General features: G+C 45.5%; 1 protein-coding gene across 1 annotated transcript in view; it reads left to right on the forward strand.

Moving 5' to 3' along the window:
- CNTFR (ciliary neurotrophic factor receptor) overlaps positions 1-14,692 on the forward strand; it is a 334,285-nt gene that overhangs the window by 240,398 nt on the left and 79,195 nt on the right. The window contains exon 5 of the mRNA XM_087923232.1: positions 808-1,052. Coding sequence (XP_087779358.1) covers positions 808-1,052 — 245 coding nt within the window. The remainder of the gene's footprint in view (positions 1-807; positions 1,053-14,692) is intronic.

Genomic DNA, 14,692 nt, shown 5'->3' on the forward strand with positions numbered 1-14,692 from the left:
TCTTGTCCAACTCTTATCACCAGAAAGGATGAGTTAAAGCAGAGGCATCCGGGGTTGAAATTGGGAATCCTTGGCGCTTCCGGAGATCGGTTGTTTTCTTGCACGTCTTCCGTGGCCTTCCTACCCCACCATCAAAATTAAGGATTTATCAGGAGGAGAATTTAATAGAAACCTGGTTAATATATATGACCATTAAGAGTTACAACAGGCACTGAAAAATGTGATTTAGGACTGTTTTTCACACTTATGGCTGTCGCAACATCCCATAGTCAAGCGATCAAATTTGCATGCTTGGCAACTGACTCCTATTTACGATGGTGGCCGTATCCCAGGATCATCCGATCCCCCCTTACAAACTTCTGAACAAGCAAACTCAAGTGCTTCGTGTGATTACCCCCAGTCAATTTCAGGGTTTATCGGGAGGAGAATTTATCATTGATTTATCTTTTCATTTTCTTTCCAACATCTACCTGGAGTTAGATTTATTTGGTGTTTGGGTCGGGGTTTTTTTCTCATTTCTTTTTTTGTACATAATTTTGGTTGCTGTTGTTCCTGTCGGATGTGTGTTTTGCTCTCTGTTTTGCATTTTATTCCTGTTGATAAAAACATAATTAATATTTTTTTAAAAAAATTCACAATCCCGCAAAAGAAATTGTAGGGCCGCAACAAAGGTTGGAGAAGGGACCTCTGCCAGTTTTTGAATACAGGACCCTCAATCATTTCTGCTGCTGCTGAACCAATAAGCCCACCTCCTTCCCTTCCACTGAGGAAAATAAAAATAAAAATTTCCTTCTCTTTCTACTCCAGAGCCCCACGTCCATTATGCACAACTGGGGACCGACGTGACGATACCGTGTGGCTCGGTCGACCAGAGGACATCGGTCACCTGGACGGCCAACAGCACTGACCTGGATGCTTCCCACCTGAGTGGCTCCCACCTGGTCCTTCGGAACGTGGACCTCTCCCACAGCGGACAATACTCTTGCTATGAGGGGCCTTCGTGGCATCTCAAAGACCGGGTCAACCTCAAAGTTGGAAGTGAGTACCATGGGGTCCGTTCATAAGGGGGGTCTGTGCTGGCTTGGCTGTTTGGAATTTGTGAGACCTGTATCTGCTGGTGCTGTGCGTCTTTTAGTGGTTGCGTTGTTTATTATCGAAGCTGAAGCTCAGGTGTTTCGGCCACCTAGTGAGAAGAAAGGAGTCCTTGGAGAAAACCCAGATTGTTGTGGCCCACGGAGCTGGCAGCAGAGTTGGATAGTAGTGAGGAGGTTGGGGAGGAACCTGGACCAGTCGTAGAGGCTGAGGAAGGCTCGGATGAGGGCTCTGCGTCAGAGGCAGAGATGAGGGCAGGCTGGCAGTCATCAGCTGCCTTCGGGCTCGGACAGCAGTGAGGAGGAGGAGCAGCTGGAGCACAGTTCCCTGTGCATGTGCAGAGCTGCCAAAAGAACAATTAAAAACTCAGGGTCGACGTGGGAGTAAGGCCTCAGGTAGACAGTGAATGGCCCCTCCCATCAAGGTTAAAAGAGAAGCAATGGGGAGGGGGCTTTTGCAGGAAGCAACTCATTCATTCGTTCGTTCCAAGCTCGTGGAGATTTGTCTGTGTAACCCAGCCCTTCCCTGTCAGCACTGAGCATGGAACTATTTACCGGGCAGCCTTCCAGATTGATAAAGGTCTGAGCTCATTAGTCTACCTTCGCAAGGCTGTTTGCCAAGCCGTTGGCTGATTGAATGAAATAAATTCACATCAATGTAATAAAAGAGGTTTTTGCTGGGATTCAGAATTGACTTATTGCTTTGGGGGGGACAATAACACTGATGTAAGGAAGGTTGGAAGACAAAAAGAGAAGAAGGGGGCAGCAGAGGGTGAGATGATTCGCCAGGGTCATGGACGCAATGAAGAAGAATTTGAGAGAACTCCGGGAGACGGTGAAGGATGGGTAGGCCTGGTGTGCCAGGGTCCATGGGGGTGTGAATAGCCAGAGGTGACTTTGTGATTGAACGTCAATTATCACTTGCTTCGCTCTCCACAATGAAGAGCTATAATATTTTTTAGAAGAGCAACTAACAAACTTAGGTGCATAAATATACTCAAAATTAGTCGACTGAGATTGCAGTAGTGGTGTTGTGGTTAGCTGGCAGCAGGTGCAGATGGCTGAGGAGAGTGAGGACTCTGATGAAGGGCTGGGACCATCAGGGAGTGGACTGCTGCCTTCAGAGATTGTGAGGACTGGCAGCAGCGATGAGGAGCTTCCCGAGGAGCCTGTGCCAAGTGCACGTGCACGAAGGATTGCTCGGAGGAAAGAACAATGACATCAGCACAGGCGACTCGGGAGTAAGGCTGCAAAGTAATGGCCCCTCCCTCAAGAGGATAAAAGCCAGGTTTGGAAAAGCGTTCTTTGCAGACAGCAAAGAAGCTCTGAAACTCAGCGGGTGGACATCTTAGTTCGTGTTTGGAGAATTTTGTAAATTAGTTCTTATCTCTGGGTTTTTGGCAGCCTCGACAAATATACTTGGCAAGGCTCTTTCTTGTTGGAGCTAATTAGTGGAAAGCAGCCTTCAGAACAGAATTTGATATTAAACCTTAAAAGTTTGGGGCTGCTGCCTTTGTCTGTGTCTGTTCTTTGGGAACCCGGTTGGGTCAGAACAAATGGCGAATGCCTGTAGCTCGGGTGGAGGATGAGGGTGGAGGTCAGTTCCCAGAGCTTGTGGGTCTGAACATTTTGTTACCTGGCTAGGTAACATTTTCAGTGGAGTTGAAGGGATGCCGGTGTTCTACTTCTAAGGGCATCGTGCGGTCAGTAGGTCTTGTGTTGAGGAGGTCACGTCAGGGGAGTGTGTTGTGATGGGCCTTGTGATGGGCCACGTCAGGTGTGGGTCTTGTGATGGATCTTGTGGGGGGGGAGTCAGGTGTGGGTCATATCAGGTGAGGGGTCTTGTGATGGGGAGGTCACACCAAGTGAAGGAGACACCTTCGTGGGTTGCTTGAGGGTTGGTGCCATCACTGCTGGTTGGGCGGTTGATTTGAATTCTGAAGGGTTCGTAGGCTGGTTGTAGGTCGATGTATCTGTTGATGGGGTGGCTTGTAGAGTGCCAGGCTTCAGAATTAATAGAATAACAGAGATGGAAGGGACCGTGGAGGTCTTCTAGTCCAACCCCCTGCTCAGGCAGGAAGAGTTCTGTATCATTTCAGACAAAAGGCTGCTCCTTCTCTTCTTGAAAACCGCCAGGACAAGATCTGCTTACGGAAAAGGCAAGATTGGGATTTCTAGATGCTTTTCCGTCTTGCCTGCTAACACCGAGGAGACATTAACACATCCTATCATTTCCTCTATCTCTATTTTAAAATTGGAGGGACCCTGTTGGTTATAGTTGGAACTGGGTTTTATTATTTCACAGAGAATCCTCTCTGCACTCAGCAACGCCATTATTTTGATTTGGTCAGCCAGAAAAGTAGAGGATTTCATTCCTTGTCACTGTTATTTGTTTCCCTGCCTCGGATATCCTTGAGAAAATATCTATTTCAAAAGGCCAGCCTCCCTGCAATGAAAATAGATGCCTAGAATCAATCCAGCTTCTTCACAGCTTCCTTCCTCCGATTTGCATTCCTTTTGCTCACCTGTTTTCCTAGCTGGTCGGCTGCATCTGATGAAAGGGAGCAATGACAGTGGGACTATTCCAGAGGGCATCACTAGATGGCAGCCTAGAGTTCGTTTTCTGTATCCCTTTGCTGCCATCTGGCAGTCATCTGCATTTTACAGCCTATACGTAGACTGTCATTAGATCTTTAAAGTTGCTTTTTTGCATCACTTATTGTCTCTTTGAATTTATTTCCTGTCGCTTTGTGTTGTCGGATGGGACCATATTTGCTTTGCCTATATACTCATTTCAATGCTGGTGACCTTTGGGTGTGCCACATGGCCGTAGTTTTCCTGACCTCTGATACTCAGTTGAGCTTCTGTTGTTACATTCTGAGTAACCCTCAAGCATTTTTGAGACTTTTGTCACCGTTCGCTTTCCACTTTGTTTTATTTTATTGGTTTGTCAAGCATGTACAAGACAACAAGTATAGGTAGGAGCATAAAGATGGACAAAGGAAGTAAATACAAATAAATGGGGACAATAAGACAGGGACGGCAGGCACACTGGGGTGCTTATGCACGCCCCCTTTAAGGAATGTGGTGAGGTCCACAGTGTACAGTTTGAGGTCGAAGCTGCGAGGGGTTGTTGAGGCTGTAACCACGGAGTTGGGTAGGGCATTCTAGGCACTGACCCCTCTGTGGCTGAAATCATATTTTCTACAATCAAGTTTGGAGCGGTTTATCTTGAGTTTGTCTCTGTTGTTGGCCCATGTTCTTATTATGGTTGAGGCGGAAGAAGTCGTTGAAAGACAAGACATTGTAGCGGACAATTTTGTGTACTATGCTTAAATCACACCACAAGGCGGGTGCAGTTCCAGATTGTCCAGACCCAAAATTTCAAGCCTGGAGTCATAAGGAAATCTATTGTGAGTGGAGGACTCTTCTTGAGAAATACCTCTGGAGCCGCTCAATTGTGTTAATGTTTATCGTTATACAGTGTGGATTCCAAGCAGATGAGCTGTCTTCGAGAATTGGTCTGGCAAAGGTTTTGCATGCCCTTGTTAACAATTCAATGCTGCCGGAGAAGAAGCTTTGCAAAGTAAGGTTAACAACTCTTCATGCCATTTTGGCAGTGCTGTTACAGTGAGCTCTGGGGCGTAGATCGTTTGAGATGAGGACTCCTAGATCCTTGATGGAGCGGGTCATCTACGAGATCGCTTCTGCCCAACTTGTATTTGGTGTTCTGATATATTTTTTTTTGGCCAATATGTAGGACAGAGCATTTGTTCATTGAGAGTTGGAGTTGCCAATTACGCAAACATTCTGACACATAGTCAAGGTCACTTTGTAGGGCAGCAGCATTGTCAGTGGTGTTGTTAGGAATAACAAGGTTACCTAACGTAGTTTGGGAAAAATAATATATATAAACTATGATAGTAAGTTTAAGTGTCTGTCACTTTAAACTGCAAAGCATGTAATTTGGGGTGCGGTTGTGAAACTGCCATAAGAGGGAGCAAGAGAACCTGCTGGATTGCTGACGATTGATGGTTTGATGGATTGATGGTTTGCTAACTGTGTGTTCCCTACTGCTGAGTTGCTGAATGCTGAAGGAAGAAAGGAGGTTTGACTTCTTCATATCTCTACTGCGAGGAGATATATTACTGGACTGATATTTGTAAGTTTACTGACTTCTTTTTCGACACTGGACTTTGCAACTGAATAATCCCCGGACAGACTGAACTAATGAATGATATACAGACTGTTTTTTGACTATGCTAAAACTCTTGCTGGAATAAACTAACTAGCACAGTGTATCTGTTTTACTGAGTGTAAGCTACAAAAACGTTTATTTCACATATTTTGCCTGACTGACTGACTGCCATGCAGATTCTGCTAGGGTGTATCCCTAACAGGTGTTAAATAATTTTATGTCATCGGCAAAGAGGTCCCTCCATTTGTAGAAATTCCAATATGATTCTGGTAGAATTTCTTGGCAATTTTACACTCCCATGTAGACAATGTTTGATGATGCAATGGTTACTACTTGATAATGTTTGATGATGTTATGGTTACTACTTGATAATGTTTGATGATGTTATGGTTACTACTTGATAATGTTTGATGATGCAATAGTTACTACTTGATAATGTTTGATAATGTTATGGTTAGTACATGCAGTTCAACACCCCACCCTAGTCCTTGCTAACCCTTTGAATTAGGTCCAGCTTACCTTCCTTCTCAGGTGTGCTGTGTCCACATAGAAATGGCGCCTTATTGTTGAGCAGAAATCCCAGTGAATGAAGAAGAATCTACGTGTCCCTGAATAATGTTGCAGGATCCAATCTGGGTCGGTCACTGGGACTTCTGAGCTTTTGGACTCATTCAGGAGCCCATCTTCAGAGAAGCTCTCTCTAGCAGAGCGCAGGCTTTGGCTATTCGGTTTGTGGTCTTTGTATGGTGCCTGTTGTGTGTAGCTTTTTAGTTGTTGACTGGGGTGTTGATGGCTGGCTGTTTCGTCATTGCCTTCTGTTTCCTTGTCTCCTAAGTACTTGATACATTTGTGGTAAATCAGCACTCCTGTTGACCAACAAGGGGCCTGTTTCCCAGACTTCAATTGTTCCCGTGGCTGTTTTTGTCCCTGCTCGGCCAACAATCTTAGTAGCTGAGAAATTGAAGGTGTGTCTTTGTTCGTTGCATTGGGAAGCTACCAATGACTTTGGGTCTCCTTGTCTGATTGCTCACTTGTGTTCTTGCAATCTGGCTGTTCCCATCTGTCCTACAAGGGCAATCCATGCAGGGGATCCAGTCGATTACATTGGAAGTATCTCCCACCCCCAAGAGATCTTTGCAAGGCATAATTTGTCCTCGTGGGTGAGGTGTGAAAAGTGAGGTGAAAAGTGAGAGAGGGACAAACTGAGTTTTCCTACTATATGGCCAGCATGTCACGGAACCCCAAGCCCTTCCAAGGACTCTTGTTATTATTACCTTTGTAGCACAAAGATTTGGACTCCGGCCCTTTGCCTGTTTTTGAAGACGCTGCCCTGTCTCCCTTCTCTTAGGGAGCATCAAGGTCTGGTTTGCATTAGGGGAAGATTGTTCCAGCTCTCACCCCATGGAGGAAGTGGGTCAAAAGGTGCCAGCCTCCTGTTGGAAATGTAACTAAAAAACAGGCACATTTTATCATTTGGGGTGGACTTGTGTCGAAGCAAACAAAAACAGGGCAAAGAAACACAGGTGGTTAGAAAAGGTGAAAGGGAAACATGTACATTTTAAATCTGACTTGTTCTCATTAGGTATAATATCAGAAAACCCTGATAAGAATATGTATTTAATATTACATGCCCTAACAGCAGTGAGGATTATCTTTGCACAATATTGGTAAGATGAAAATATACCACGAGAGGAAAAAATCGTCAAGAAGATACTAGATTGTGCAGAGATGGATAGTTTGACACTGAAAATTAAACAGAAAGAGGATGTAGAATATTATCAAACATGGAATTTATTTTATCAATGGTTGGAAAAAAAGGTTGGAGATGTCATTTGTATTGTTAAGACAACCCGATGCTTATTAAGCACTAAGAAATGTATTTAATAGAAAATCAATTTTTTAAAAGAAACCAGGTGCCAGCCTCCAGAGGATTCTTAAGACAGGGCCAGACTCCTGGAGAGGGTCATGTACTTAAGGCTGCACGCCGCTAGTTAGGTGAGGCATTTTCAAAGTAATTGATTTTAATGGGAGGGATGCTAATTCAATACAGACACCCCCGCGCTCTCTCCTAACACATGATTAATTCCAGAGCCTTGTGTGAAATGCAGCGCAACTTTCAAGAGTCAGCCAGATGACTAGGAAGATAGATTGAGGAAGCTTCCATTGTTATGCTGTCTTGCTCGGACGCCAGTTGGTGTGAGAGTGAGTTTTCACACAACCTGCTACCAGTTGTAACCTTTGCCAAAGTCAAAGGCCGAATGGGACTGAGTTTCCCACCCAACGGAGGGTCCTTCCGTCCACTGAAAAGGGTGGCAAGTGGAGAAGGCAACCCAGTAGCTTTGGATCTTGGTATCTACAACTGGAGCTACAATAAGCTGCACTTGGTTTGTTGCCTGAGTGGTTCTAGGAAGTCTGTGGAAATGTCTGTCATCTTACGCATGCCTGGAAGAAGGGAACATGGAACCTAGAATAATAGAGCTGGAGGGAACCTTGGAGGTCTTCTAGTCCAACCCTGGCTCAAGCAGAAGACCTTATACCATTCCAGATATAGGCTGTCCAGGCTCTTCTTAAAATCCTCCATGGTGGAGCCCCCACAACTTCTGGAGACAAATCGTTCCACTGGATAATTGTTCTGACTGCGAGGAAATTTCTCCTTAATCCCAGGGTGGTTCTGTGCGTGATTAGTTCCCATCCCGTTGTTTCTTGTCCTGCCTTCTGGGGCTTTGGAGAATAGCCTGATCCTTTCCTCTTCTCTAGGGCAGCCCCTCAAATATCAGACCACTGCTATCCAGTCACCCCCTTAGTCCTTCTCCTCATTAGAATAGACATACCCGATTCCTGAAACCGTATGTTTTGATCACCATTCCACCAGGCAGGAGCTGGTTAATTAAAAGCTAACTTCACCTCTCCCCAGCCTCACTTATCCGGCTGCCCCTTTCTCCATCTTTTGCCGAGGATTTTATTCCATCTATATAGTGATTTGATTGGGTATATATTTATATGGGATGATGTTAAAGGTTTTTGTTTTTTTTAACGTTGTAAACTACCCCGATTCATTTTGAAAGTAGACGGGCAGCAAATAAATTTAATAATTAAATAAAAAATAACAGATCAAGGGAAATCTGGGTGGGTGGATTCTTCAGGTAAGCTAGGCCCTCGCAAAGCAAAGCAGATTACGTCCTTCCAAATGTCAGCCAAGGTCCAACCCGGAGCCAACCCAGCACCAAGGACAGCTCCCGGGTTGCAGCCAACGTGCTCTCGGCTGGCCCCGCTCAGATTCAGCCCCCGGGATCACTTCCAAACTAGCCGGAGCCTTAAGAGGCAGCCTTGGATCCCACTGGATCACTTCCTTGAAAGAAACGGGGTCGGCCATTCCCCTTGGAAATCGGGCTGGGGAGGGAGAGCCCCATGAAAGCCTCTTCCCGGAGCCTTCCAGATTGACTTGTGCTCTAGATCTGGTTCTGAAATGGCCGCGTTCCAGATTTCCAAGGGCAACCAGGCTGCCTTCCAAGAAGACCTCTGTACTGCACGGGTCAGAAGGAGGGCTGGGTCCATATCTGCAGATATCGACTCTCTCAACTGCCTCCCTTGGGACTCCACTATAGGGCATTGCATGACAAAAGAACTACATGCAGCGGTAGCTTCTTCCCTCGTGCCATCGCTCTGCTGAACAACTAGTTCCCACAGCACTGTCCTATGTCGATGTGTGTTTACCCATGTAGTATGGGTGTAGTAGTATTATTTATCCTTCTCATCTTCTTTACTACTCTTATTGGTAGTGTTAGGATGATGATCATGACTCGGTTGCTTTGCATGTACACTGAGAGCTTCTGCACCAGAGAAACATTCCTTGTGTGGCCAATGAAGAATTCTATTCTGCTTTGTTCTATTGTACATTCCATTCTATATTTTTATTCTATTCTATTCTAATTTTTTATTCTATTCTAACTTTTCTCTATTCTATTCTGCATTCTATTCTATTCTATTTTCTTATTCTATTCCTATTCCTATTCTATTCTATTCTGTGGTCTATTCTATTCTATCATGCATTCTATTCCAATTTCTTATTCTATTCTAATTTTCTCTCTATTCTATTCTAATTTCTTATTCTACTCTGTTCCTATTTCTATTTCTATTCCTATTCTATTCTATTCTATTCCTATTCTATTCTAATCTAATTTCTTATTCTATTCTAACTTTTCTCTCTATTCTATTCTGCATTCTATTCTATTCTATTTTCTTATTCTATTTCTATTCTATTCTATTCTATTCTATTCTATTCTATTCTATTCTGTGGTCTGTTCTATTCTATCATGCATTCTATTCCAATTTCTTTTTCTATTCTAATTTTCTCTCTATTCTATTCTAATTTCTTATTCTACTCTATTCCTATTTCTATTTCTATTCCTATTCTATTTTGTTATGTTCTATTCTATTCTATTCTACTCTACTCTATTCCTATTCTATTCTATTCTGCATTCTATTCCAATTTCTTATTCTATTCTATTCTAACTTTTGTCCCTATTCTATTCCATTCTCTTCTGCGTTCTATTCTATTTTATTCTAATTTTTCATCCCATTCCATTCCGTTCTCTATTCCACATTCCACAGTTCTGTTCCTTTCTCCCTGCTGGAAGGCAGAACTGGGGCGGCTTCTCCCCCCCCCCCAGAGTCCGCCTGCTGCAGAGGGGACCCAGCTGGTCTCGGGGTTGTTTTCGTTCTCTCTCCCCCGCTCTCTTTGCTGCTCCTCCCCGACGTGTCCCCCGACTCCAAAGCCCCACCCAGAACTCTTTGGCAGAGGGGCCGGATGCAGCCCTCACCCCTACCCTTCCTTCCCCCACCCCCCACCCCCATCATGTGGGTCTAATTGCCGCAGAGCAGGTGGAAGCCAACATCGGTTGCAGAGCCCGGAAAGCTGGCGCCGATCCACCCTCGGCAGCCGGGAAGAGCCTCTGCTGGACGTTCCCCCTTCCCCGTCACCTCCTTCCCTCCAGCCTGCCAATCTGTCATTAAAGAGCTGGCAGCCGAGAAGGAAAATGTGAGCCCTTTGACAGAAAGTGACATGGAAAAAGCCACGCCAACCGGCAGAGATGATGTGGAAGAAAGAAAATGAGCCACACTTTCGGCTTCTGGGGGTTTGGGCCCTGGGTGGGCAGCCTGGTATGCTTTCCTCCACCCCCGGACCACCCCCCACATAAAAACCAAAGGAGGCACGCACCTCGGTTGCACCTAATCACGTCCCTGGGCTGGACCCTAGGTGCATCCGAGGTGGAGACCTCTTTTAAGCCTTCCAGAACTGATCTCGGCTGAGTTTGGCCTCCTGGCTGCGGTTGGCAAGGCCGCTACAGAGAGCGCTGGGTGGAAAGGACGTTCGTTCTGTCTGCCGAGTAAGGATCGAGTGAATGTCAAGAGAAGGAAACGGAGAGCGGCGAAGCTGAGAAATGGGGCCTGCTGAGCCTTCCTTCCCTTCCTCTCCCCTGACCTTCCATACTGACACAATACTGTATAAAAAAAGACGCTTGGCCACTGACTCACGTTTACGACCAGGGGTGGGATTCAAACTTTTTAACAACCGGTTCTGTGGGCGTGGCTTAGTTGGTGGGGGTAGCTTGGTGGTCCTGTTATTGGCTGGGCGTGGCCAACTCAACATCCCTCACTTCGAGGCATGCACCTCCTCGCCTGGCCTCTCGTGACTGTGGGGATGCCACAACAATCGTAAGTGTGAAACATGGTCATGAATCACTTTTTTCAGTGCCATTGTAACTTTGAATGGTGACTCCACACAAGCAAAGGACCAGCAAAGGAGTGGGAAAAAACTCCAGAGAAGTTCCTGAGACAGGAAGTCTAGTCCTGCCAAGAACGTAATAAGGGTTAACGGAGAGGCAGTTTCTGTAAGCAACACCAGAATGTTTCCTTCCTGCCTTCCTTACAGGATTAGCCCCAGGAATTTCTTCTAACAACAGGTTCTCCGAACTGCTTAGACTGCTAACAACCAGTTTTAGAGAATAGGTGCGAACTGGTAGAATCCCACCCCTGATGTTGAGGCTCTAGAAAGAGTGCAGAGAAGAGCAACAAAGAGGATTAGAGAACTAAAAGGCTAAAACATATGAAGAACGGTTGCAGGAAGTGAGTATGGCTAATTTAATGAAAAGAAGGACTAGGGGTGACATGATATCAGTCTTCCAATATCTCAGGGGCTGCCCCAAAGAAGAAGGAGGTCAAGCTATTCTCCAAAACACCCGAAGGCAGGACAAGAAGCAACGGATGGAAACTCATCAAGGAGAGAAGCAACCTGGAATTGAGGAGAAAATTTCTTGGCAGTGAGGACAATTAACCAGTGGAACAGCTTTGCCTTCATAAGTTGTGGGTGATGCATCATTGGAGCCTTTTAAGAAGAGATTGGAAAGCCATTTGTCTGAAATAGTATAAGGTTTTCTGCTTGGGCAGGGGGTTGGACTAGAAGACCTCCAAGGTCCCTTCCAACTCTGTTGTTCTGTTAATTCAGAGGTCTTCAAACTTGGCAACTTGAAGACTTGTGGACTTCAAGTCCCAGAATTCTCCAGCCAGCTGGCTGGAGAATTCTGGGACTTGAAGTCCACAAGTCTTCAAGTTGCCAAGTTTGGGGCCCCCTGTGTTAATTAATCAGTGGAACAATTTCCCTCCAGAAGTTGTGGGTTCTCCATCACTGGAGATTTTCAAGAAGAGACTGGACAATCGTTTGCCTGGAATTGTATGTGTAGCGTCTCCTGCCTGAGCAGGGGGTTGGACTAGAAGACCTCCGAGGTCCCTTCCAAGCCTGTCGGTCTGCCACTCCATCTGGTGCCCTTCGCAGGTTGCCTGCTTGTCGTTTGCAGGGGCCCCTGAGGGACGGGGGTGGTTTTCCTGGACATGTTTGTTGGCTTCCAGCACGAAGTTCCTTGCGGCCTGATTCTTGTTTACAATACATTTTGAAGCCTACATGAAAATGTGCGCTGGCTTCCAGGCAGAGATTCCCCGGGGATCTGTTGTTTTACATGCAGATTCGGCTAAGATATATAAACAAATTAGAACTCTGGAATTTTTTCCTTCGGAGAAGAAGAAAAAACCCGCCCCTCCCCCCAAAAAAGAGAGGCGGAAGCTGTTTAAAAATTTACTCCGTGCAGAGCAGAAAGGACATTATTTTTTATTCTGTTTCTTATAAGAATTGTCTTTTTCTGGGAGAAAGATTGTGAAGGATGCAGGTGGTATCTTTACATCATTACAACATCGTTGAGGGGAAAAGAAAAGACTTATGACCAGTCCTTCCAGTTAGGATTGTTGTAGCATCCCCATAGTCACATGATCAAGATTCATGTGCTTGCAACTGGCATGTACTTAGGAGGAAAGTTGTGATCACCAATGCTCTCAGCTGACAAGCCAAGACAAAGGGAGAAGCTGGGTTCATTTAATGACGGCATTCTTCGTTTTACAATGTTCATTTCTTGCTTTAAATCAGACACAACTCACTTAACCGGTGCAATGGAAACTTCAGGTCCGGTTGGGGTTATAAGTAGAGGACAACCTGGATTCAGCTTTCAGATGACCTATAAAGACCTTGAAGACAACTCAACTAAATGGGACACCCTAGGAAAACCCTTGGGCAGTTTCTTCTGCAATATTTTGCATTCAGTGATTAACAGAGTTGGAAGGGACCTTGTAGGTCATCTAATCCAACCCCTACACACAAGCAGGAGACTCTACACTGTTTCTGACATAAGGTAGTCCAGTCTCTTCTTGAAAGCCTCCAGGGATGAAGCTCCCACAACTTCTGAAGGCAACGTCTGTTCCATTGGTTGATGGTTCTCACTGTCAGAAAGTTTCTCCTTATTTCCAGGTTGAATCTCTCCTTGTTCAGTTTCCATCCCTTATTCCTTGTCTGGCCTTCGGGGGCTTTAGAAAATAGCTTGACCCCTTCCTCCTCCTCTCTAGGGCAGCCCCTCAAATATTGGAAGATGCTCTCCTGTCTCCCCTGGTCCTTCTCTTGCCTAGACCAGGCAAGTGTAGTGACCAAAACTGGATGCAGGACTCTAGGTGTGGCCTTACTAAGGCTTTGTAGTAGAATGGTATTAGTGCTTCCCTTGATCTTGACTGTATCCCTCTGATAATGCAGTTTAGGATTGCATTGGCTACTTGGTGGCTGCTGCACACGGCTGGCTCCTATTTAGCTGGTTGTCCACTAAGAACCCAAGATCCCCCTCCCAGTTCCTGCTATTGAGCCTGGTTTCACCCAGTCTAGATGGGTCCTTTTGGTTTTTCTTGCCTAAGTGTAAGACTTTAGTTTTCTCTACATTGAATTTCATTTTGTTAGATATGGCCCAGTGTTCAAGTCTGTTGAGATCCATCTGGATCTTGAGCCTATCTTCTTGGGTATTGGCTATTCCTGACAGCTTAGTATTATCTGCAGAATAGAAGATCCCCTTCTATTCCCTCATCTAAGTCGTTAATGAAGATATTGAAGAGTCCTGGGCCTAAGATGGAACCTTGTGGCACTCCACTGCTTACTTCCCTCCATGTAGACCCATTAAGGACTACTCATTGCATACAGTTTGTCAGCCAGTTGCGAGTCCATCTGGTGGATTACCACTTTTTCTTGGCTTGTCAAGAAGTAGGTTGTCCTCTACTTTGTTGAATGCCTTGCTGAAGTCTAAGCCCCTGAACAAAGGATGTGGTGCAGAGTGGAAGATCAGACTCACAAGTCTGAAAATGACAACGCCTGTCTGCCCAGGCTGTCTTCATTTGCCGAGAAATTGCCAGCTAAGCTGGAAGGTGGAGTTAAATGAGGGTGTAGCTTGGAATCCTTACACAGCTGCAAAGAGATATAAGCTTGGCTTTCCTCAAGATCCATGTGTCAGCTTTGGAAGCCCTATTCCACGCTGCCCCATAGCTTGAGAAAGTGGGAGGGGGTGATTTCAATTAAGTAGCTACTTAGACAAAATAAAACGTGGTGGCTCCCAGGGGAAAACAGCAGATTCGGGGCGAATTCTTGTAACACGGGTGGCAGACAATGAAGTTGCTTGCTTTAGCTATTCCCAAGTGGCTCTGGTCGCAACGGAGAAAATTCTCCTTTAGGGATGGACACGTAAATGGTCGATTCTGAAGAAAGCTTAACACCCAGAGGTGGAAGAGATTTTGAGTCCGACTTCCTGAGAATGTAGCAGGGATCATTCATCCCAGCGGAACAAGCGATGTATCAACGTGGTCCACAATGTTAGGCCCCTGTGAAAAAAGGAGTGTTTTTCAGTTGTGATCCCTGAGCCAGCGATCTGCACCACCGAGCAGCCTGCATAGATCTTTACTGGGGGGCGGAGGGGGCAGGGGGAGAAATCCATTAGGAGTTCAGCTCTGTGGTGTCATTTATTTTTCCACAGGAATTTAAATGTCTTCC

Source organism: Pseudonaja textilis, chromosome 2, assembly GCF_049901715.1.
Source record: "Pseudonaja textilis isolate UNSWEBS1 chromosome 2, rPseTex1.2, whole genome shotgun sequence".
Taxonomy (NCBI): Eukaryota; Metazoa; Chordata; class Lepidosauria; order Squamata; family Elapidae; genus Pseudonaja; species Pseudonaja textilis.